Raw genomic sequence first — 26,258 nt, 5'->3', positions numbered from 1 at the left:
ATTGACTTAATGCATGCATGATACCAAAACTCTTATAAAGCTTGCACCTTTATGCTTAAGGACACCAAAACAAACTCAGACCTGAAAGAACAAACTCTAAAACGACTTAACTCATCTATTAACCCAAAAAGCAACCAAAAACACAACAAACTAATTATGAAGAGATTTAAACATATACAAGACAAGATGCAAACTTGATACCTAAGAAAGTTTCCCCAAACTAACTTTTCGAAAAAAAAATTAAGAAATTTTTTGAAAAAAAATATATTTATAAAATTAGAAAATTACCAGTAAACCTGCTAAAAGAGTCAAATTGAAAAAAATTAAAAAAACTATAAAAGTTTTTTTCTTAAATAAATATAAAATTTAGGTTTAAAAAGTAAGAATCGTAAAATATAAGTTTTTTAATAACATAAATATAAGTACCCGTTTCTTGCGTTTCTTTATGTTTCTTTGATTAGTGTATACCTACAAGTTCTTTGAGTCAGCTTTTATGGGTTGTACAAGCAAACACACGAAGGAAGGAAATCTATCAAGTATATAAAAGCTAAAAAGAAGATAAGGCACGTCACCTTTACCAAAACAAAAACTCAAATATCATGGCGTGGTTTCTTTCAATTGCATATCGCCATGTCCAAGACGCCACGCTATTCCACATCATTTGTTAAACTACCTCAACCTATTTATTTACTTTTTTTTAATTTATCAAATGTAGTTTCTTTCTTTTTATTTTATTTTTTTAACTTATCAAAATGTAATTTCTTTATTTTTATTTAGAACGGCTGACTAGACACCCACTAATTTTATTCATAAAGCTAGATATTTTATCCACCATTAGAGTTGAAATCTCTACCATTTAGAGAAAAGGACACATTTTTGTTACACCATGATAACACTATGCTATAAGCCTTTTGGTATGTAGTTATTGTTTTGCAAAGTGATTATTTATCCACTCGTGATGCAGTTGTTAAATTTAATGCTTCTGAGTATATATAAATGTACCCACACGCTGCGTCTTAATTGAACCAAACACAAGTATTTAAGAAAGAATATATGATATATTAATTCAAATTCAAATAATTACAAAAGAATAAATTTGAATGTATCATGTTTCTACGTAGTGATTATATGCTTCTTCTACATACTGGGCATGTATTGTGGTTAAGAAGCCATTGTGATATGCATTCCGGATGAAACTTGTGCTCACACTGTGGAAACATTCCAGCTGCATCCGCAACCTCAAAATCCTGTTTCAATCAAGATTAAATGCCATTTTGTTATTAACATGCAAGATTCATTATTAAAAAAGATTACAATATATATATATACACCTTATCAAACACAGGATACATTGATGATCAACTAATTAACAAAATTGACCTTAATCTTATTTAAATCAATGCAACTTACTTGAAGGCAAATTGAGCAACAAGTTGTATTTCCAAAAGCATCAAAGACGTCATCTTTTGTTATTTCAATCTTTGGAAGCTTAATGAGTTTCTCACAACTTGCAACCTGGTCACACCACACCAAATTGAATTTCAAATAGTCAATGATTGAATGTATGCCTTAAATGCATCCATATTCACGTATCTTAGATATTTAATTTTCTTTCTTCCATTGATTTCAATCATTGACTGCATACCTTGTTAATTAGGAATATATGATCTTCATCTCGAAGAAGTTTTGATTCCAAAGCACTTGCTACAATATCAACCTACATCGATAATATTATAATTACTGATTGAAATGTTTTTGTAAAAAGGTTTAAAAAAAATAAAAAAAAGGCAAAATTTACCAGGTGAAGAAAGCAGCCATGTTCATCATCATGATCAGAATACAAAAGCTGTTGAAAGGTAGCCGTAGTAATTTTCTGTGACAAAGCTGCCCCTGATGTTGCACCCATGATCACATCTTGTAAGAGGTTCGTTTTGTCCTTAAACCCGATCAATGCGCCTACAACTGCTCCAATTATACCTCCAGCTACACTCACAAAGCATATGATCGACAATAGGGTTAAAAATGTAATTAAAACCACTATCATTACAGAAGTGTATCTATATTATGGAGACTGATCACTGACCTACACCAAAGTGGAAGACGAAGATGAGAAGGAGTGCATGGAAGAAAATTAGAGAAAACATGGAGGTGAAAAGCTCTTTCATCTTGTCACCATAATGAATTAACGGAGTTTTTAACAACGAAGAAGAAACTATGGTGAGTTTGATGGAGGGCAACCACGTGATGATGATCATAGCTATTAATTTCTGTAAAAGGGTTTTGAATTTTGATCGTAAAATGATTGCTTGAAATTGAATTTTTGTGTTTATATGGAAAAAAAAAAGAATGGGATATGTCTTGGAAGTTGGAAGGAAGAAAGCAAGAAAGCAAGAAACTTCACGTTATGGACTTATGGTCAAAGTTGAATATTCTCAGAATTTTGGGAACTACTTTATTCAAACCCTGTGTTTTCCAAATTTCGGAGAATAAAATCTTTATATAACAAAGGATGAGTAGATGGATAATCACCAAAATTACCACATTCCAAAAATATTTATATAACCAAATAGCCCAACTTTTTGAGATTTTGGCAAAAGACGATCTTGTTCTCAAAAGGTTATATACTATTATATTTGAACTAAACATTGAATTTGGAACTTAATTTTTGTGGCCCCACATATTTAAAGTTTTTTTTTTTTTTTGCATATGAAGATGTCGACGTGAAAAACAAGTTTGAAAGTCTCCATTTGTCTGTCACTTTATGCTGTAAGTTTTGTGAATATTTGTTGTGTATATCTTAGCGGTAACTTGTTCTTCATTTCATTTGAGCAAAATTACATAAATGGTCTTCCGTGTTTTAGAATAAGTCAGTAGGTTTAGTCCCTAAGTTTAATCCTGATGAAGATGATATGTATAGTTTCAATTTCAATATGAAGTTACTCTGATACACTTTACTATTATATTTTATATTTTTTTCTTTGTTTTACTTTAATTTATATAATATTGAATTAAAGGTACATCATCCAAACTAAACCCACTCTCACCCAAATAAAAGAAAAGGGCAAAGAAAAAAAAATACGATAAACGGACAGTATATTGTATTTTTGTATCCTAAGTTTGAGAGTAATGGAAAAAGAAATAAATACTTTATGAAGAGAAAACAAATTAAATTTAAGGGGGGGGGGGGGGGGGGGGGGGGGGGGGGGGGGAGCATGGATAGAGATATACAAAGAGTTCGAGTCCAATTTTAAGTTTTTATGAACCAAAAGGAATTGATATAATGATAAATTTAAAAAATAATTTGCATTCAAGTGTCTTACGACCTGGTACATTGTCAACCAAATTCCAAACTTGATTGTCATATATGGACTTGATCTTGTTGTCCATTGTCTCTTTCCACTTGAAAGACTTAGAGCCCACCATGACTTCCTTGTAGTTAGAAGGCTCATCTAAATTTATCAGTGTATTATCACAGATAAACGTATCATCATCTGTAGTAATATGGAAATCATAAAACTCTGGTGTCATTCTAACTCTATTGGAACGTCTAAGAGGTAATGACTCGTCAACTGGTTCAACATGAATTTTTTCCTCAAGTTGAACGCTAGTGTTCGAGGTTCCTTTATCGTTTGACTCTTGAATATCTTCAAGATCAATTATACTCTCACTGTCTTCTTTGCATATGAGCTCTCTCTTGCGAAAAACTCCTCTTCATGCTACGAAAATCACGTTTTCACTAGGTCCGTAGAACAAGTATCCAAAAGACTTTTGTGGATAGGTGATAAAAATGCATCTCTCACTACGAGACTCCTCTTCATGCTACGAAGACCACCTTCAACCAAATGTCATTAACTTTTCATGAAACCTAAAACTACAAACTATACCATTCGATGCGATTTGTTAGAATACTAAGTTATGCTTGTAGTTTGTGATTCTAAGTTATATAAAAAAGTTGATAATACTTTGTAGGGAGTTTTATTCAAAAAATATATATAAATTTTGAGTTCTCAATGGAATAAGAGAAAAGGAATCTTTTATGAGACTTCTTTTTTTGTTACTCCAAGATATCTCGTTGTATTGATACATCTTTTGTCTTTCTAAATGATGGAATGTTTTAATGTTTTTCTACACCTATAAAATTGAAGTATTTTGGAGATGCAATTCAACAAAACAATGGAATGTAAAGGACATAAAAATGATTTTATATGGATCCAAAAAATACAAGAAATTGAAACCACAAGTACATCTTCATCGAGAAAAAAAATAATTAAAAATTGAACTTGCACTTTTTGAAAAACTTACGGATTAAGGACTATTTATATAATAGTCTTTTGTTTTGAAAGAAGAGTTTCCAGCATCCTTTGATGAATATCAACATCGAAACAATTCACTAGATCGTGTTGAAAGTCTTATTATCACCGTTTTTGTTGTAAATTTTTTGAATAACTGTTATATATTGCTTAGTAAGTGTCATAACATGGTATGAAATATCCAACTTTAAAATAGAAAGAATGGTTAAAACTCTACAAATCAACCTTAATATTAACTTCTTAAAATTCAATACAAAACAAAATGGTTTATTCACCCACCAAGTTTGTAGTTCAAAGAACGGGCCAATAAAGAATTAGTTTGGTTATCAATTGATCGGGAGCAAGAGGTTGTGGCTCTATACCAATTAAAGAATTATATCAACCAAACTAACACTTTGATTGTATTAGAGAAATTCAGTATCACAAAAACTCTAACAATTGACCTACCTCTATACATGATCAACGCATACATATATAGATCTAGAATTCATATTGGATTACAATTCCTAAACAAAGAATTAGGAAACTTTCCATATAACGCGTATCTTGGACAGCACTCCAAAACACCGATGGGTCGACCCACGACATTAAGCCCATGGTCTCAACCCATTCGACCAACAATCACCCCCTGAATGGTTGAGACGGCAACTCGCACACACCGAGTAACGATCTCATTTCACCGAACCTTACTCGCGCTAAGGCTTTTGTTAGGGGATCCGCTACTTGTTCTTTTCCCGCCACGTGTTCGACTTCTACTTGCTCGTTTTCCACATGCTCCCGAATGAAGTGGAAACGAGTGTGAATATGTTTGCTCCTCCCGTGAAACACCGGATTTTTAGACAACGCGATCGCCGACTTGTTGTCTATACGAATCAACACCTTTTGTTTCTCTAATCCGGTCACCTCCGCGAGCAACTCCCTTAGCCAAATTGCTTGGCATGCTGCTGAAGTAGCTGCCATGAACTCGGCTTCACACAAAGATAAAGCAACGGTTTCTTGCTTTTGCGAGCACCACGTAATAGGGGATTTACCAAGAAAGAAAATGTGACCAGTAGTACTCCGACCATCATCCATGTCTACATTATGACTACTATCACTATAACCCAAAAGTTTCAACTCGTCACACTTTTCATATTTAATTCCAAGCGAAATTGTACCACGAAGGTAACGAAGAATTTGCTTGATCGCGCGCGCATGAGATTCTCTTGGACTTTGCATATAACGACTTACTACCCCGACCGAGTAAGATAAATCTGGACGAGTGTGAAGGAGGTAGCGTAAGCATCCAACTATCCTTCTGTAATTAGTGGCTTCAACTTCTGGTTCATTCTCGGCTTTTGATAATTTTAGTCCCGGTTCCATTGGACATTGAGTGGCATTGCATTCTTCCATCCCGGCTTCTTTTAAAATTTTCATTGCATATCCCTCTTACTTTATAGTAACACAACCCTTTTCTTGAGAAACCTCAATGCCCAAGTAATAAGTCAACAAGCCAAGATCTGACATTTCAAACTTTGACGACATCATGTTTTTGAATTGGCTTGTTATTTCATGACACGTTCCCGTTATGAATAAGTCATCTACGTACACTGCCACAATGATATATTCTCCTTTTGAAGCCTTTTTATAAACCGCCGTTTCTTGCAAACATCGTTTAAAACCCATTCCTCGTAAGATGCCATCAAGTTTAATGTTCCACGCCCTTGGTGCTTGTCTTAGGCCATATAACGCTTTCGCTAACTTGTAAACTTTTTCTTCTTCTCCTTTTTTCTCAAAACCTTCGGGTTGTTGTACGTACACTTCTTCTTTTAATTCACCATGCAAGAAGGCCGTCTTTACATCCAAGTGATAAATTTTCCATCCCTTCCCGGCCGCGAGAGCGATCAATAAACGAATCGTCTCGAGTCGGGCTACTGGTGCGAAAACTTCATCAAAATCAATCCCGTGTTCTTGTACATAGCCTTTTGCTACGAGTCACGCTTTGTACCTAGAAATAGATCCGTCCGCATTTCTTTTGATTTTATATACCCACTTTAATCCGATGGGTTTAACATTCTTGGGAAGAGACACCAACTCCCAAGTTTTATTCCTTTCAATTGACTCGATCTCGTCTTTCATTGCCTTAAGCCATTCGGGTTTCACAATGGCTTCTTTTAAAGTACTTGGTTCCTCGTCAAACGATAACATTAATTCATTCATGTTAAGCTCATAATCATTGAGGTGAACTGGCAGAACGGAAACACGATTAGAACGACGTACCGGGTTATTCTCGAACTCGTTATTGCCGTCGGACTCGTGGTCGCTGCTGTCCGTATCAGGTTCTATCGAGATTGCGCTGTCCACTGTTGGGCTCGGGGCTGCTGGGCTCGGCGCTACTGATGGGCTTTCATTTAAATGTTGCGGAGATGGGGTGGCATTGGTATTGGGCTGGTGAGTCCCATTATGTGGCTGATTTATCAAAGTGGCCCAAGCAATTTTGAATGTTCCAGAATCATTTTCCTTTTCCGCTGCTATTGTTCTCGTACCTTTTTCAATTTCCTTTTTCCATTGCCATGACAACTTTTCATCATAAGTTACATTGCTGCTTATAATAATTTTATTTTCATATGGGTTAAATAAACGAGCACCTCCCGAACCCGGTTCCGTTCCGAAATAAACCAATGGTCTCGATCTATCGTCAAGTTTCTTTAGATGTTTCGAAACAATCCTTTCATACGCAACGCATCCGAACACCTTTAGATCTTCAAGATTCGGTTTTTGACCATAGAGTTTTTCGTAAGGCGTGACTCCTACTAACGCTCTCGTAGGGGTACGATTTATAATATAGGTTGCATGTCGAACGGCTTCTCCCCAAAACTGATTTGGAACTTCTTTTGCTTTCATAAGACAACGTGTCATCTCGATTAGCGTCCGGTTTCGTCGTTCTACTATGCCGTTTTGTTGGGGTGAGTACGGAGCCGTTAACATTCTTGCAACACCTTCTTCGCTCCAAAAATGATTAAAATCGTTTGAAGTAAACTCTCCCCCTCTATCTGTGTGGAACGTCTTTATAGCCTTCCCGGTCCTATGTTCAATGGACTTTTTGAATTTTTTAATTACATCTGCCGCGTCGTTTTTGTGTTTTAACAAAAAAGACCACATGTATCTAGAAAAATCGTCAATTAGCACTAAAATATAAACGTTACCGGCCATCGTGGAGGATCAATAGGCCCGCAAATATCTCCATGTAACATCTCGAGAATATTTTTAGACTTATAATTGGTTTTCTTCGGGAATGTGTGTTTGTTTTGTTTGCTTATCACACAAATTTCACAAACTTCTTCTTGATGTTTCAAAATTGGAACTCCATTAGTCAACTTGTGCATCATATTCACCGCACCAAAGTTGATATGGCCTAGTCGTGCATGCCATAACCAAGACTCGTCATCGATCTTTGCTTGCAAATATTGGGGTTTTCCAACTTTAAGTCGTGTTTTATAAAGACGATTTTCACTACGTGGAACCTTCATTAGCAACCTTCCATTTCGATCTTTCATTGTCAAGTAATCACCATGCATTCTAATGTCACAACCGGATAGTGTCGTTTGGCCAAGACTTATGACATTGCTACGAAGAGAGGGAATATAGTAGATATCTTTCATAACTTTTTGCTCATCGTTTTTTCCTTCGAACAAAATTGATCCTTTTCCTTCAATTCGAACACACGAGCCATCTCCAAATCTTACTCTTCCGGTTATCCGTTTATTCAACTCCGAAAAATATGAGTACTTCCCGGTCATGTGATTACTTGCCCCATTGTCGAGGTACCACATATCGTCGTCTTCTTGATTTGCCTCTACTTTGGGTGGAATGTATTTGTCTTCATTTAGGAAGATTGTCTCCTCTTGCATCATAAAAAATGTTCCTTCTTCGTGATCGACCTCCTCTCGGGCATCGTTGAGATTTGCTTCATGTTTCCTGTTACGTTCCGGGCATCGCGAAACAAAGTGTCCAAACTTATCACACCGGTAACACTGAATATTTGATAGGTCTCTTTGTTCATGATTTTTGCCTTTTCGTCTTTGATCATCACGATTCTTTGATGAGTCCCTTTGATCGTGGTTTTGGGTGTTATCTCGACCACGGCCACGTCCTCGGCCTCGTCCCCCACGGTATACACCACGTCCTCTCCCACGGCTTGAGTCTTGGTTTCGATTTGAGTTATCGGTCTTGGCATAAAGTAGCTTTTCACCGGAATCGGATGCTTTGCCGATTTCTTTAGTCCGTTCCTCGTAAGCTTTCAGCCGCCCAACTACATCTTCAAAAGTAATGGTTTTTAAATCCAAAACTTGCCCGAGTGCTGCTACGATGTGAATGAATCGACTAGGAAGACTCGTAAGAAATTTCTTCACCAACTTCTCTTGTGAGATTGTTCCTCCAAGTGTCGCTGAAACGGTCGCAAGTCCCGATAGTTTTGAAGAGAAATCGTCAATAGTGCTCGTATCTTTCATCTTCAAACTTTCGAATTCCGAAGTCAATGTTTGCAAACGTGCTTCCTTCACTCGATCCGCACCAATGTTCCGAGATTTGATTGCATCCCACATCTCCTTAGCAGTGGCAAGATTCCCGATTTGCAAGATTAAATCTTCCGGTATTGATTGAAACAATAATCCCATCACGATATTGTTTCTCTTTGCATCCGTTGAACCCGGATCAACCACGTCCCACACGCCGTGAATGCCGAGTAAAACTTTCATACGCATGTTCCATATCGTGTAATTTAATGGCGTCAGCTGCGGAAATTGAAACGAGATCGAGTGTGCCTCCTTCACGGGCAGATTCGCTCCGTCTCCTGCCATGAATAATCAACAACAAACCACACACCTTCTTCAACAGATGTGCAATAAAATAATGATTCCAATTAAGAAAATGGAAACGACGACCAATAGGACCAAATGCTTTTTCTTTAATTGGACCACAAGAAAACAATTGTTTTCTTCAAAACGTGTTCTTGATCGAGGAAACAATTAATAAATAATTGGGGTATTAAATACTTGGAGGAAAAGCAACAGTTTTGCATAAGAAGTTCCTAATTCTTTGTTTAGGAATTGTAATCCAATATGAATTCTAGATCTATATATGTATGCGTTGATCATGTATAGAGGTAGGTCAATTGTTAGAGTTTTTGTGATACTGTATTTCTCTAATACAATCAAAGTGTTAGTTTGGTTGATATAATTCTTTAATTGGTATCAGAGCCACAACCTCTTGCTCCCGATCAATTGATAACCAAACTAATTCTTTAATTGGTATCAGAGCAATTCAGTATCACAAAAACTCTAACAATTGACCTACCTCTATACATGATCAACGCATACATATATAGATCTAGAATTCATATTGGATTACAATTCCTAAACAAAGAATTAGGAAACTTTCCATATAACGCGTATCTTGGACAGCACTCCAAAACACCGATGGGTCGACCCACGACATTAAGCCCATGGTCTCAACCCATTCGACCAACAGCCAATAATCATCGGTCATTCATGACCCAAAACATAATAGTGTATTTGATAAGGTTATGAGGAGTGGTCAGATTCAACCCACTTAAAAAGTGATGTCAACTTATCGTCACGTCAGCTTCACTACAAATCTGATTTCGTATAAGGAAGTTATGATTTTTTTAAGATTTAGCATAACAGTGCACAGTCCGGAATTCGAATTTTAGATCGATCGATTTTTAGTCGATACAATCTAAACAAGAATCAAAGATCTCGTTAATAGGAGCCCAAATATATAAAGACAGACGAAAACGGATATCAGATGACAAAGTAATGAAATTTTAACGGATTTTATTTGTTTAAGCCTATTAAAATATAACTTTAAAAATAAATTTAAAATTAGCCGACAGAGTCTAAACGAAAGTTGTAGATTTCGTCGTACCTACGCGTGAATATAAAGAACGTCAAAGACGGAGCTCGTATGCGAAAGTTACAAAATTTAGAAGTTATGTATAGGCTGATGCGAAGAGTGCCACGTGGCACCATCTCGGCCCTTGCTTTCTCCCCATGGCCTCGCATGCGAAGCTGACACCTGCCTCATCATATGTGCAGTGTAGCACCTCGTACGTGCAGCATACTGAGTACGTGCAGCATACTCCGAGGCTACGCTCGGTGTAGTCCAAGAGTATGGAGAGGACATAGTTATTTGTCATTAATCCGGGAGCATGGATTAGACATAGTCAATTGTCCCTAGTCCGAGAGTATGGAATGGTCATAGTTATTTATTTGAGAGCATGGATTAGACATACCTGATCTGGGAGTATGGATTAACTAAAGAGGTTAATTTTAGATCCGAGAGTATAGATCATGTCATTGTGAGGATTGACGGGTGGGGTAAATTTACTTATATGAGGTGAAATTGTATATATTGTGAGCTCTAAAACATATATATATATATATATATATATATAACATTATGGGATTGAAATCTCTATGTACTCACCAGGTTTCGCAACCTGACCCACTTAGTTTATTTGTATCACAAGTATTGATACGAGGACACATTACATTGAGAGATTAAAGGGGATGTAAATCATTAGTGTAAATGAATGTAAGGTCTGTTTATGCTTGTGTTTTTGTATTGAAAATGACATCCCAAAGTTTTAATATAAACAAAATACATTTCTTCGGAAATTGCTTTGATAATATATTTATCATGTTTTCTGGGAACAAATTCCACAACATATTTCTTTAAAATTGATACTCTCATTTTTAATAAGCATAAATAAAAATTTTAAAATGACTGTGAATTTGGGGATGTCACATTGCAGGAGCTTTACGAATATCTGACATTTAATAGACTAAACATTACTTACGTTGTTCAGCAAGTATGAACACCTTGTTTCGAATCGTTTCATAATTCAGGGTCGTGACCCGATAACCAATTATCATAAGGCTTGGGGCCTTTGGGAAAGAGACTTAGTCCCCTTTGAGTGTGGATAATGTAGATTAGATGATCGGGGAGTTTGGTTTGTGTTTTGGAGTCTAAGACTATATCGGTAAAGTGGCAGTTCGGGACTTTTATGAATTTTGGATTTTAGTTCGGAAAAGTTAATTGAAGTGTAGAGCTTCTCATTACCTTTCTGTGGATATAAGGATCGTCGGATTCAGAATTAAAACGAATAAGTTATGGCCATTTGAAGTTAACAAGGATTTGGGGCAAAGCCGAGTACGCTGGGCATACAGAGAGTACACTAAGCGTACTAGGCTCAAACGATCGTGAGTTCACCCACGTACGCTGGTCGTACGTGGGATTACGCTAGGTGTACGCAAGGATTGGGCTAACCCTAATTTTTAGGGTTTGCACCCTATTTAAACAACTTAAACCACCTTTGGACATATTATTAAGTAGCCTCCATCACCCTATACCCTAAAAATGAAACCCTAAGTGCCTCTTGTGAGTTTTGAGCTTGAAAGTGAGATTTAGTGGTGTTTTAGTGAAAGAAAAAGAAGAACTCTTGGTGGTTGCTTTGGAGTAGCTTGTAGATCTAGATTCATCATCATCTTTGCAAGACATTTGAGGTATAAAGTTCTCTACTGGATGGTTCATTATGCTAGATCTAGTTTGGGACCATGTTTATGCATTTTGGGTCTTTTGAGCTAAATTTGAGCTTTTAATCTACTCGAGAAGCCATGGATGTTATATCTTAGCTCCATGGAGGTCCCTTGTTCATAAAAATGCGAACTTTATGAAAGATATTGGTCCATGCAAGTGTTAAGAGCCTTATTAAGCTTCTTTTGGAGTGTTGGTTCCCATTAAGTCAATTCGTCCTTTAGGATCAGATCTGAGAATTTGGTTAGAGTTCTCAACTGATTAAGTGCTTAATGGAGTGGATTGGTGGTCTGGGTAGTACGTTGGGCGTACCTAGTTGGTACGATGCGCGTACTGGCCTCGGAAGGAGTACGTTAAGCATACGAGCTGAGTACGCCCCGCGTACTCAGCAGATTGACTTTCAGTTTGACTTCCTCAGGTTTGGGCCATATTTTGGGCTTTTAGGATTTGAACCTTGTTGGGCCATTGGACTTCTAACTTTGGGTCATGGATAGACTATGAACTTTCTTGGGATTAGGTCCATAGTGGTTTTTGGGCCCAATTTGGAAGTTGGGCCTTGTGATGCCATTTAAGAAATTTGGGCCTTTTGAGTAGTTGGGTTGGGCCTTGGTTTTGGGTCAAGTAAGGAAAAGGGTAAATGGTCTTTTACCCTGGAAATTAGTCAAGTAGCTTAGATTCTTGAATAAGGCTCGAGATCCAGTTATTAATTGGAGATTATTTGATGATGTTAGCGCGGGGATTTTCCAGACCAGCGGACAAAGATTTATTTGAGAGATTCCAGCTAGGGGTGAGCAAAAACCGAACCGCAAACCAAAAAAACCGCATAAACCGAAACCGAAATGAAAACCGATGGTGCGGTTTTTAGTTTTGCAAAAACCGAAAATACACGATGCGGTGCGGTTTCTAGTCTCGCAAAAACCGCAAAAAACCGAACCGCACCGCATATATATATATATATATATATATATATATATATATATATATATATAAAGTGTTGATATTTGTAAGAACCAAGAACTTATGACAATTAAAATTTCTATAAATATAAATATCTATCTTATCTATCAGATGATGATTCTATATTTTTAAACTTACAGTCAGTGATATTTATAATATTATTGCATGTGCATGTGAAACAAATATTATATTAAATTCGTATTATGTTCAACCATTAGAAACATGTTTGATGAATGGTTATGTAATTTGATTTCAAACCAAGAGGTGGTGGTATCGGTTCATCTCCAATAAATAATTAGCACTCCTCATCTGAGTCAAAGTAACTCGTTGAGTTACTTGAGTTTTAGTAAAAAGGCAAAATGAAAACAAAAAAAACTAACAAAACCGCAAAAAAAAAAAAAAAAAAAAAAAAAAAAAAAAAAAAAAACGAACCGCATAAAAACCGAACGGTGCGGTTTCTAAATTTCAAAAACCAAGTTGCGGTTTTCGGTTCGGTTTTGGCCAAAAACTGCACCGAACCGCACCATGTTCACCCCTAATTTCAACAGTTAGAGGTGAGTTTCCTCACTGTGTGTAGTGGATCGAAGGCACCAATGGCGGCCAATGGTTGTTATGTTTAGGATGCTAGTTGTCAGCGTAACTATTACCTGTGATATGCTTTATATGTTTACCGAGCCGGGCCCGATGACTATCTTGTATGCTATTTATATTTGTGATATTGCATATATTGTATGATTATGTGTTTATATGTATACCGAGCGGGACCTGATGTCAGGCGGGGCCTGATGATTGATAGATTTGTTTACCGAGCGGGGCTCAATGACGGGCGGGGCCCATTATATGTTTGATATGTATGGTATGTAGTATCTTAGGGAACTCACTAAGCTTTGTGTTTACGGTTTTCAGTTTATGTTTCAGGTAACTCGATTTCAAAAGGGAAGAGGTTAGAATGACTGTATTACACACACCACATTGTTCCGCATTTTATATAACTCTGATGTATTTGGATGTTTATTGACATACTCTGAGTTCACTATGGTTTTTATGATATTGTTTTGGATAACGGTTTTATTAATATAGAAATAAAAAATTTTGGTTTTAATTTTGTGACGTTACAAGGTAAGTTTATACACGCATGATCCCAGAGAACTCTATTTTACAGCCCTTAAATGTATCCGTCGATATTTGTGGGGCATTCTCGATCATGGTCTTCAACTTTATGTTTCACATATGTGTGGTCTTACTGCTTACGCTAATGTTGATTGGTCTGGTTGCCCCACTTCTCATCACTCCACCTCCGGTTATTTTGTCTTTCTTGGCCAAAACCTTTTATCTTCATTTTCGTAGCAACAAGCTAGTATTTTATAATCTATTGAAGAACCTGAATATCATAGTGTTGTCAATGTGGTTGCTAAAACCACTTGCCTTCGCAATCTTCTATTGGAGTTACACTACTTTATTGCGATAATATAAGTATTGTATACTTATCTTCTAATCGTGTTCAGCACCAAGCGCATAGAGATTGACATTCATTTCGTTCGTGACAAGGATGCTCTCCGTCATGTTCATTTTCTTCATGTTCCATCATCGTCTCGGTATGTTGACATATTCGCTAAGAGTCTTCCCTCCACTCCGTTTCTACCTATCGATCCAGTCTGAACGTTCGTTCGAAACCTACCGTTCTGACTGCAGGGGATGTTAGCCGACATCTATTTAGTAATCATATTTGGCCTTATTATTGTTGTATTATCTTTGTATTTAATAGCCCAATTGGATAGCCCGTGTGCTTATTTGTATATGTGGGCCCTTGGCCTTGTTCATTGTATTTATTCTTCTGTCTAATCCATTTGATCGTCCGTGGAAAACATTAGTGAAACATATTCATTGTAATTTGGTTTATCTTCTTGTTAGTTTTTAATGAAATATTTAGCTATTTAAAAAAGTGAAACAAAAATATTGCTAGTAAAATATTTCCTCATAATGTCAATGATTTAAACCTTTGGAGAAGCTAGAAATATCGTTGCATTGATCAAATTTAGTTATTTTGAAACACCAGTGTCATTTTATGCGACAGTTTCTCCGCCTACAATCCCAAACACCTTACACACACAAGCTTGACGTATGCAATACGATCCCCTGAGATATAAAAAGGCTAATAAGTCCGAATCAAGAAACCAACAAAGGCGTGTACAAGCAAATAGAATCTAAAGTAAAGCTATACCTTCGTCTTCATCAACCCAAACCACATCATAATCTTTACAAAAACCAAAATCTAACACAAACCCATTTCAGATCTCACCTCAATCTCAAATGGGTATTTGTTGGTCTTTCCTAAAACCTCATCGAAGCCATGATATCCCGATTTCATCACCTTCACCCCCTCATCACCATCTTCCTCCTGCAGATGATCATCATAACCATTTCATCCCTGATCAAGAAAGAACATACTATCCAATCCCCAGTAAGTTCGACCCACAGAAAACCATCAAAAACCATGAAGAAGGGTCTATTCTAGGAAAGGAGTACGTCGATCTAAAGAAAGTTTACTATATCGGGAAAGAATTAGGGAGAGGACAGTTTGGTATCACGTATCTTTGCACTGAAAAGGCCTCAGGTATGAAGTATGCATGCAAATCGATATCAAAGAAGAAGCTTGTTACAAAGAAGGATATGGATGATGTAAGGAGGGAGATTATGATGCTGCAACATCTAACTGGGCAACCAAATATTGTGGAGTTTAGAGGTGCGTATGAAGATGAAAGTAGTGTGCATTTGGTTATGGAGTTGTGTAGTGGAGGTGAGCTTTTTGATAGGATAACAAAAAAAGGGAGTTATTCTGAGAAAGAAGCAGCCAAGATTGGGAGACAGATTGTGAATGTGGTGCATGTTTGTCATTTCATGGGGGTTATGCATCGAGATTTGAAGCCTGAAAATTTCTTGATGGTTAGTCAAGATGAAGATTCGCCATTGAAGGCTACTGATTTTGGGCTTTCAGTCTTCATTGAAGAAGGTTAGTTTTAAAGATTCATCCTCTTAATTAATTCATTCTAAATTAGTATATGTTTTATATAACTTATCTAAATCTATGTATGCAATTAACTTTTGTAACTGAATTTTGGCTTTAAAACGTTGCAAAAGTATATTGTTTTGGTACGTTCCTTTTGGTTCAAGTAAAGGAATCATTGTTGAAACGTATTTTATAAAGTGAGGAAATATATTTTTGTACAACAGAACAAGTCCCATTTTGAAGGCAATAGTTATTAATTGATTTCTAATTTTATAATTTTGAAGAATGTTAATATTTATGTTATAATTGTTATATAAAACATATGTAACAATATTGAAATTGCATTTCAATATTTGTGTTATGGACAGATACATAATACCATTTTTATTGTTGTTACAAAACTAAAATCTTATACATTATAAAACACGATTTACATATTGTATTAAAAAATATCTAATTCTAACATCAAATCTCACATATTAGTGATAATAAAACTTGAAGATGTGTTGTTAACATCATTTTAGAACATTTGTAGCTTTCGAAGTTCTTTATTTTTCGTGTTAATAAAATTCCAAAAAACAGTTATGTTATAATGTTAAGTCTTATTGAAGTTTTAATAAAAAGTTTGAAGCTTAAAATTTATTGGCTAGGTGGCCTCAAATCCCGCAATTGACTAACCCTATTTTGTAATTTTATTTTTATTTTTTTTTAAATGCTGTTGGTTTAATATATTTGATCGAAGAAGAAGAAGAAACTTTATTTTTAATTTTAAAAGTTTCCAAGAACCAATAATTAATTAAGTAACTTCATATTTTTACATATATTTAAAATATATATTATTTAGTTTGCCAATAATTTAATACAAGTATTTGATTAATGACAAAATATTTAAAATATCTTTCAATAACAACATAATAATAAATAAAGTTTTATTACACAAAAGTTCTTTGAAGACATTTATTGTTATCACCTCAAATGATTTGAACTGTTCATTAATAACTAGTGGAAAGGAGTTCACACCATACCATTCTTAATATCATGGATTAATAACTTAGTTATAAAAGAAACTGTGATTGAAATTGGATGTTACATTTTTTTACCAACCCAATAGGTACTGTTATATTTTTTTTTAGATGACAATAACTATTTTTCTTACCAAAATGCATGTCAAAGCATCTATTTGTGCACTAAAATCACTGCTAAATATTGGTTATTTAGTTTTGTCCTTTGAAAAGCATTTAAGAAATAATGTTTTATTAATAAGACGGAAATACAATTAATCCAGATATTTAACAATTTTTTTTATTACTCATTTTGAATGAAAAACTTCAATATTTTTTATTTATGATGTCTTAAAATTTGAAGGGATTTTCATATAAATGTGTTCTGATAGTTTTTAAAAATAAAATTGTGAGGACGATTATAGAGTGAGAGTCTTATAATTTAATCTTATCAAAAAGTATTTCATATATTTAATTATTAACCAATTATTTGGTTGTGTATAAGTTGATTTAAAAGTAAAACTTTTATAATGAAAATATTGACAATACATATGATTGATATCGAAGTGACTATTAAATACGTGTAATACACACGAGTCAACAAGTCAATTATGAAATGACAGGTCAACCAGGTCAATGAACTTTTGTGTTGGTGCCCTTGAAAGTCTTGAAAGTGCCCATCGACATCACCTCATGCATAATCATGCACGACTTAACAAGATGTTAAAGAATCATATGAACACATTATATCAATAATATATATATATATATATATATATATATATATATATATATATATATATATATATATATATATATATATATATATATATATATATATATATATATATATATATGATGTGATATTCATCAAAAGAAATTGACCAATATCTAGAAAATACAATGTATGGGACATGCAATAATAATCTTGATTGTACGTTTGTATATATATAAAAACATTTACAGTTGAGATGTAGATAGATAGATATATCAAACTGTCTAAACGAAAACGTTGTGGTTTATTATTTACGCATTTCTTGTTTGAATTTGGATTCATTTAAGTGGCATTTTAGAGATACTAAAATACAATATCTTATGCAATTCATTTTTTAGGGACGATTTATAAAGAAATTGTAGGAAGTGCATATTATGTGGCACCAGAGGTGTTACGACGTCGTTATGGAAAGGAGGCAGACGTGTGGAGTGCCGGTGTCATTTTGTACATTCTTCTTAGCGGCGTACCTCCTTTTTGGGGAGGTGTAACTTCTTTAACTCCCTTCAGTTCTATGCTTTATTAAATTTATAATAAAAGTGGTTTCATTTCATAATAAATGGATAAAACATCACTCTTATAAAGTTTAATATTCATAAAAAAAATTCCTAAATGTTTAAATAAACTACAACAATTTGTTACTCTTATAAACATTAACCTTTCTTTTTAAGAAGGGAAAATTAAAGATTTTTTTTATTTTTTGTCTTATTTCAGAGACTGAAAAGGTAATATTTGAAGAAATATTAGAAGGTAAACTCGACCTTCAAAGCCCTCCATGGCCATCTATATCCGATGGTGCGAAAGATTTAATTACAAAAATGTTGACCAGAAATCCTAAAAAACGTATCAGCGCACATACAGCCCTTGGTTAGTATACCAAAAAAAACATCTTATTTACTTTTCTCCAAAACTTGAACATAAAAAAAAATAATAACCATGGATGAAATCAACCTCTCAGAACACCCATGGCTCAAGGAAAATGGTGATGCATCAGAACAACCAATAGATAGTGCTGTCTTGATTAGAATGAAGCAGTTCAGAGCAATGAACAAGTTGAAGAAGCTAGCATTAAAGGTATATATGTTTACTTTCATCAAGAAAAAAATGGGTTTTGTTTATTTTAATGGTTTTTTTTTAAAAACAGGTTATTGCGGAAAACCTAGAATCAACAGAAGAGATAAAGGGATTGAAACAGATGTTCAACAACATGGACACTGATGGAAGTGGGACCATAACATATGAAGAACTTAAAACCGGACTTTCAAAGCTTGGATCAAGGCTAGCTGAGGCAGAGATACAACAACTCATGGAAGCTGTAAGCTCTTATATTAAGTCAATTCATTACTTGTGAGGTGTAGAATTCCTAAAATATTGGTCCATGTTTATAACTTTATTGATTGTGATTTATTATTTAATATTAATAATAGGCTGACGTTGATAAGAATGGAACGATTGATTATCTAGAGTTTGTGGCTGCAACAATGCATCGACATAAACTTGATAGGGAAGAGAATTTGTACAAAACCTTTCAGTTTTTCGACAAAGATAATAGCGGGTTTGTTTTTTCACTTTTTTTATATTTCATTTGTATTAAAAAAAAACATTTATAGTATTTGTTGGTTTACGTTTACACATGGGTTTTGTTATAGATATATCACTAGAGATGAGTTGAAACATGCCATGACAGAATATGGAATGGGAGATGAAGCAACCATTGATGAAGTCCTCGATGATGTGGACACCGATAAGGTCAGTAACAAATAACAATCACAGTAAAGCAGTAAAAATCTTTTTTTTTTTTTAATCTTATATTCATTTTGGGTGATTCGATTTTGTTTGATGGCAGGATGGGAAGATCAACTATGATGAGTTTGTGACAATGATGAGGAAGGGAACAGTTGAAACAGGTGAAAATAGCAAAATAAAAGAACTTGGCCTCTAGTGTTTGTTTGTTGAGCTTGAGTGAAATGTTGTGTGGTAAATAAATATCCAAGGGTTAAAAAAAATAAGAAGAAGAAGAATGTACCCTTTTGAGCTTTCTCCAATCATATGTGTGCATAAAACATATATCGATCTATCTATCTATCTATCTTGGATTTTGCTCCATAAATGTATGCGTGGTTGTTTTGTAAATACAAGTGAATAGTAATATGCAAAAATTTCCTACAAGGGTTTAAAATTAATGTTTGTGGTCAACTGTAGGTTACATACCAAATACCCATAATACTAGTTCTATTTCTAAAAAAAACAGACAGTTTTAAGTAAAGCCATTGAAAACAAAACAACAGACAAAAATAATAACACATCAATAAGATGTACAAAACACAAACTTACTTGGTTGGCATGTGTGACAATGTTGTTATAGATACTACTAAACAATGTGGTGGTTTTCTGACATCATCTTCTTCTGCTATTTCTTTTATACTCGATAGCTCTTTGACCAGAATTTGACCCGAGGTTCTTCGTGTATGCTTCATGATTTAAAAAATAAAATTTTAGTTTTTTATTTAAAAACTAATAACATGCAACTGAATATAGCTATTATATAAGACAAATGTGATTTAAAGACGATTACCTCCAAGAATCTTGGAAGCTCAAAATCACTCACAAGAGTACCTCTCTGGATACATAAAATTCATCTTCCGGAAACAATTCGGTAATTGAGAACAAGATCTTCGGTTTTTTTCCATATATAAGTACGAACAGTAGCTAAGCTCATGTCAGGTGTCAAGACCTGTAAATAAATAAATAAATAATAAATAACAAACTAATGTTTTATATATTAATATTTATAAAAAAAAAAAATAATAAAAAAAAAATAAAAAAAAACAAACTTGCCTGATTATTGCATAAAATTTCTATTGAAGGCTTAAGTTTTTGCCATGGTTTTATCATTCCAGATCTAAAAGATCCATCTCCAGTGGCAAAAGCTCCATCAATCGCCAAGCTCTCCATTGGTTTATCAAGAACCAGCTTTTCCACCACATAATTAACAACCTAAAACAAAAAATAATTTATTTGCCAAATCCTTGTCAAAAATTACCAAAATACCCTTACTAACCTTATGTATTCTTAAGATACGAGGTGCACTAAGCTTCCCTTGTGTCACAGTTTGAGCCGTTGACCCTTCATACGGCTGTAAATAAAAACTGCACCTGAAAACCATAACAGAAATGTAACAGAATGTATAACAGAAAATGTAACAGAAACGTAACAGAAAATGTAACTACTTACTTGGTGTGTTCCCTAGGGGGCAAACGATTATGTAAAACACAATCAAGGACCCACCAAGGTAAATCTTTTTCATCTTCTGTAGAATCCATTTCAGTAATTTTTTTCCTCCATGGACCATTTTGTGAGCCCTCAGTAATAATAGAAGGTGGGGATACAGTTGAAAAGTCAAACGGAGGGTAAACTGAAGAATCGTTTTCACTGTTTCCATCTACTTCAACTTTTGAGAGTGTAATGCTTCTAGAAGAAACATCCCTATCCCTATCCCTGACAGGTGGCACTTCCCCATTGGCCAAACTTTGGGGACCAAATTTATGTTTCTTTTTAGACAGCCACGGTGCCAATAGTCCTTTCAGTGTCTCCCTTGCCAAATTAACCTATAATATAAAAAGAAAAAGAAATCAATATTTATTCTAAAATTTTATTGATATGTATATATATGAATAAAAGAATGAAATTACCTTATCGTCCTCAGCTTTTTCGGTGATGTTAAGATCAACAGAATACATTTCTGCTGAAAAACACTGTGGGGTGTCCAAATGGACAGATAAGTTTCCGAGTCTACTATCTATAGTGAACCAAGCGGGAATGCTGACCTGGACAATCATGGAAGTCAAAAGTCAAAAGTCAAGGTCAAAGAGAAGATGTATGAAATGGTCAAACTTAACGTACCATCTCAAAAAGTTCTTCCTTCTTTTTTTCAAATGACACCTGTCCATAGTCTTGGATGACAACACCTCTAGTGATCTCCCAAAGCTTTACACAACCAGCATTATCCTATAGAAGACACATTTCTTACTCTCTTTTAAAAAGTGTGAACTTTTTTTTAAAAGGAAAAAAATGAAAAACTTAGGGTACGTTTGGTTGTAGAAAATTTTCCAGTTTTCTAGGAAAATTTTCCAAGAAAAATAGAAATTTTGAAAACGCGTTTTGTTCGTTCATTTTTCCACAGTTTTCTAAAAAAATAAAAATTTTCAGTTTTCCAAATTGTATGTAAATTAGAAAAGTGATTTTTACAGTTTTCCAAATTTCTAAGATGGAAAATGAAAACTCCAACCCTTTCCAACCAAACGCGTTTTCATTGAAAATTGAAAATGAAAACTCAACTCTATTTTCTGAAAACATTTTCATAGAAAATGAAAACAGTTTTCCACAACCAAACGCACCCTTAATGTGTACCTTGGTTAAAACGTGTCGTCTGTTGTTCATAATTTCAAATTGCACGATTCCTGGAATTCCTTTAATACTGAATATTGGTTCTTTATAAACAGGAACCTACATACATGTCAAATTACTTTAGTTTTTTGTTGAGTAATAAACAGAAAAAATAAATAAATAAATAAAATAAAAAAATAAGCGAATACAAACAGTAAAGATTCTATACAACTTGCTATATATGTAGATGAAAGATTAAAAGTAGAGTAAATTACATTTTTGGTCCCTGAGTTTAGATGGTTTTTTCAATTTTGGTCCCTATAGAATTTGGTTTCCAATTTTGGTCCTTATATTTATGTTCCATAACGATTCTAACTACTCGGCTGTTCATTTTTTTAATGACCATTTTACCCTTGACCACAAGGACAAAACCTGAAGAAAAAAAACATTATACCACATAGACCAAGTTTAAAGCATTTTATTGTTTTTTTATGAAGGTTTATAACATTATATAGATAATAGGTTATATTAATATATTAACAAATAATTCAATCTACTACAATATAAACTAATTACATTAGAGAGAATTCTAAACTCATATGCACATATAAAATGTTATAAAACGTTAACTAAAAAAAAAAGCAAAAATTACAAATGTGGTCCCTATGGTATTACTTGCTTTTCAGGTTTGGTCCTGGTTGTCCAAGGGCAAAATTGTCATTTTACAAAACTTAACAACCAAGTAGCTAGATCTAACGATTGATGGACCAAAATCGTTATGAAACATCAAAATAAGGACAAAAAGTCTAAAAAAAATAAGATGAAAAATTATAAAAACTCACAGGAGTAGATCCTTCTAAAGAAGCCCTAGCTCTTGAAAAAGACAAGTTGCCAGCTAGGAAAGAGCCACCTCTATGAAACACCTTTTGAGGATTTTGAGCTTCAGCAGGCCATCTATGAACAGAAGAATCTGTTGTTGCAACCCAAATACCATCATCATGCATTGCTAGTTGCTGAATTGGATGTTCTTTTGTGCAAAGAAGTATACTCTCCCTTGTTGAAAGATCCGTTAAGTACAACTATAAAAAACATTACAATATAACATAAATTATTTATTTTCTTTCATTGAAATATATTAAAAAAAATGGACTTACAGAAAGATCTCTTCCACCACTATACACATGACTGAATGTAGGAGTGCTAGCAAGTGCCCAAACAGAATCTGTGTGAACTGCATATGAATGCACACATCTTTGCTGTCCAAGATCCCATAATCTATAAAAATATAAAAAAAAAGTAAATATTTTTTTAAAAAAAAATGAGTAGCATAAATATTTAAACACAGAAACTACCTGATCATAGAATCCGAGGATCCTGATAAACAAAACCTGCATCATTGACACTATACAGAATTAAAAAACCGAATAACCTAATAATTTAATTACACAAAGAAAATATAAATTTTAAAAACTTAAGAAACTCTGAAAGAACACAAACCTTCCTGTGGAGTCAAGAAGCAAAGCCCTAATGTTATCTGTATGCCCTCTAAGCTTCATCATCTTTGAGCCACTTCTTGAGTCCCAAACACGCACAGCCTACAATAAAATCATATATTCTAAATATTAACAAGACAAGTTTTATAAAAAGTAAATACTTATACAACAGAATTTAGAGTGATTTACAGTTTTTACCTTCTCTGTTCCACCAGAAACAAGAAGAGTTCCAGTATCATTCATTGCTAATGCATAAACAGACTCTTTATGTCCTTTAGCAGCAATAGGAACATATCCTTGAGGTGCATTTGTTTGCAATGTAATATTGTTGTTTGAGCTTATTGTACGTAAGCTAGTAACTGGTAGTAAACTTCCTGACCCATTGGTGCCACCTGGACGATCCTCGTCAGCTGCCTCGCTGGACTTGGTGAGGGGAGCAAGTGCTGCTTCAAGATCCCATATGAACACTTCACCACCCAATCCACCAGATGCAACAATATTGCTCTACAACAATAACCACACAAAAAGAAGAATAAACTACTATATATATGCTCATGATGTTTATATAATTGAAGAAAGACAAAAAGATTACATTTTTTTCTGCTGCAGCAAGAGAAGTGACATAATCTGTGTGTTGGCGAAAAGTCCTTGTGCAAGTTCCATTAGAAAAAGAATCCCATGTCTAGTAGTGGAAAACATGAAAAACAATATAAATATTAGTTAAAATTTTGTATACATAATGATACATTGATTAAAAGGTTTAATCTTACACTGAAGACAAACCTTGACTGTAGTATCTGAGGAGCATGATACAAGGGTATTCCCTCCTACAAGGACTGCATCATTGACCTGTATATTCCAATTTACAAATATGCCCCCGCATTAACTTTTAACAACACCAAGTTTTTATATATTAACAATGAAGAAGAAGTATATAGTATATAGTATATACCCAATCAACATGAGACTCAAAGGTAGCTGAGCATGTAGCATCCTCATCTGTCAATGCCCATCTTTTTAATGTTCCATCTCGGCTCCCTGTGAAGAGGTAACTTGAGTTGTCTGGTTTTGATGGCTTTAATACAGCCAAACAATTCACACCTGCACAATGCTGCAAAAGGAGGAAGTGTGTTTGAATATTTGAGGTATGAAGTTCTTTACATGTTTATACAGAGAGAAGCAGAATTAGGGATCAGATAATCGAATGAACACTGACCTTTGTGTCATCTGTATCATTTAATACATATGTAAATCTTTTCTCCTTGCGAGGACGAACTGAATTGGAGGCACTGCCTGCAATACCCACACGGTGCATTGCAGAAATTCCTGAAGCAAGTTTTGTAGAAAATGGATAGAGTTATTGCTAGAATTTGAAGAAAAGAAGGTTATAAGCTTAAATGGATTGAATGATGCTAGGAGTGAATACAATATTATCTTCAATGAGTTCATTACTTCAAACTTTCCAACAGAAGAGAAGGGAATATGGTATTTCATATCAAAAAAAACCCTAAATGATCATAGAAACGAACCTAAAAAACGCCAATTTACAAACTGAAGGAAATTTTAAATTGCCTCGTAATATCATGTAGTTGAATGAGAAACCCTAAGCGATCGAAAACGAGTCGCGAGAAAACAGAAGATAAACGATAAGTTTCTAAACCCTCAATCGGATTTCCTACGAACGTAATCATCGGCAATAAATCTCTATGAATACACGGATAGACCTGCGGAGCTTACCAAAAAAACGGATCGATAGGAAGAAACGAGATTGCCTGATCCTTCAAAATTTGACTTCAGTTTCTTCGATTGAAGTGAAATTTTCCATAGCAGTGACATTCATCTGTATCAAACGGGTACGCGCTGTTGAAACTGAAAGAAGTGAATTTGAAGTTGATCTCATACGACGATGATAATAATAATAAACGACAGGAGAATCAAATAATCCAATTGGAAGAGATTAATTTTTCTTGTTCTTGTGTTTGATTTGCGTAGCAGTGCAGTGGAAAATGGTGTTATTGAGAGAGAGATTGCGAAAGGGGGTTTGAGACGAAGAAAACGAGAATGACAGTGAAAACGAATACAGTATTTCGATTACGTTGTTCTGGTGCTTAATGGTTCGACATGTTTTTTTTCCACCTGGTCCAGGGTAGTTTGGGTTGTTTAATTTCCGGTTTAACATTAATAAGATTGAAACAGTTTTATTTTAATTGTATTGTTTAATTTTTGTATCCTATTCTATCTATTTATATATTTAAATAAGTTAAAAAAATTTATCCAAACCTATTTATTTTGTATGGATTTGTTTCGAATTAGCAGGTTTAAGGTTCAAGACATTTTAATCATTTTGTGTTGTTTCGGGTTGAAAAAGTTTAAACTTAGTCTTGCTCGTTTAATTTTCAAGTCATATCAACTCGAGGGTTGTCCGTAAGGAGGGCAGCCTGATTAACTTGTCCATGGTCCAAGTTAATGTTTCTCATTTATTGAGAGTTCATCAACATATTTATTGCATTAAGGGGTGGTTATTAGTATGGAAGGTTTGTATATTTCTTATTTATTGTATGTCGATGTATGTCGATGATGTTCTCATATTAGGTCATTGGTCTCATGAGAATACAAATAATCTATTATGTATTATGTGTTGCTTTTACTTGGCTTATGGGTTGAGGATAAATCTTTACAAATTGAGATTGTTTGGAGCAGTATTGAAGAGGAAGAAGTGCAAAACTTTGTTGTTTT

At 34.4% G+C, this 26,258-nt stretch overlaps 3 protein-coding genes across 3 annotated transcripts; 1 reads left to right on the top strand and 2 right to left on the bottom strand.

Moving 5' to 3' along the window:
• Positions 1–1,038: 1,038 nt before the first annotated feature.
• Positions 1,039–2,412, bottom strand: LOC111914235 (NEP1-interacting protein 2). The gene is made up of 5 exons (XM_023910007.3): positions 2,084–2,412; positions 1,799–1,983; positions 1,646–1,717; positions 1,411–1,515; positions 1,039–1,247 (listed from the first exon to the last, which is right to left on the bottom strand). Exons 1-5 carry the CDS (start codon positions 2,253–2,255, stop codon positions 1,125–1,127), a joined length of 657 nt encoding a protein of 218 aa, XP_023765775.1. The 5' UTR covers positions 2,256–2,412; the 3' UTR covers positions 1,039–1,124.
• A 12,560-nt stretch (positions 2,413–14,972) lies between these two features.
• Positions 14,973–19,826, top strand: LOC111914298 (calcium-dependent protein kinase 29). The gene is made up of 8 exons (XM_023910073.3): positions 14,973–15,873; positions 17,985–18,128; positions 18,358–18,510; positions 18,602–18,717; positions 18,788–18,958; positions 19,071–19,198; positions 19,293–19,392; positions 19,490–19,826. The coding sequence occupies exons 1-8, from the start codon at positions 15,174–15,176 to the stop codon at positions 19,583–19,585; spliced, it is 1,608 nt and encodes a 535-aa protein (XP_023765841.1). The 5' UTR covers positions 14,973–15,173; the 3' UTR covers positions 19,586–19,826.
• LOC111914297 (uncharacterized) lies at positions 19,795–25,620 on the bottom strand. Its single transcript, XM_023910072.3, has 18 exons — positions 25,260–25,620; positions 24,739–24,848; positions 24,475–24,633; positions 24,306–24,371; positions 24,115–24,204; positions 23,721–24,026; positions 23,527–23,624; positions 23,382–23,417; positions 23,184–23,304; positions 22,872–23,108; positions 22,054–22,149; positions 21,547–21,651; positions 21,336–21,470; positions 20,878–21,251; positions 20,705–20,798; positions 20,482–20,640; positions 20,219–20,377; positions 19,795–20,114 (listed from the first exon to the last, which is right to left on the bottom strand). The coding sequence occupies exons 2-17, from the start codon at positions 24,835–24,837 to the stop codon at positions 20,279–20,281; spliced, it is 2,274 nt and encodes a 757-aa protein (XP_023765840.1). The 5' UTR covers positions 24,838–24,848; positions 25,260–25,620; the 3' UTR covers positions 19,795–20,114; positions 20,219–20,278.
• Between the last annotated feature and the right edge of the window lie 638 nt (positions 25,621–26,258).

The sequence above is a fragment of the Lactuca sativa genome, chromosome 8 (assembly GCF_002870075.4).
Source record: "Lactuca sativa cultivar Salinas chromosome 8, Lsat_Salinas_v11, whole genome shotgun sequence".
NCBI lineage: Eukaryota > Viridiplantae > Streptophyta > Magnoliopsida > Asterales > Asteraceae > Lactuca > Lactuca sativa.
The sequence above is the reverse complement of the archived record's forward strand: the minus strand, read 5'-3'. Positions and strand labels throughout refer to the sequence as shown.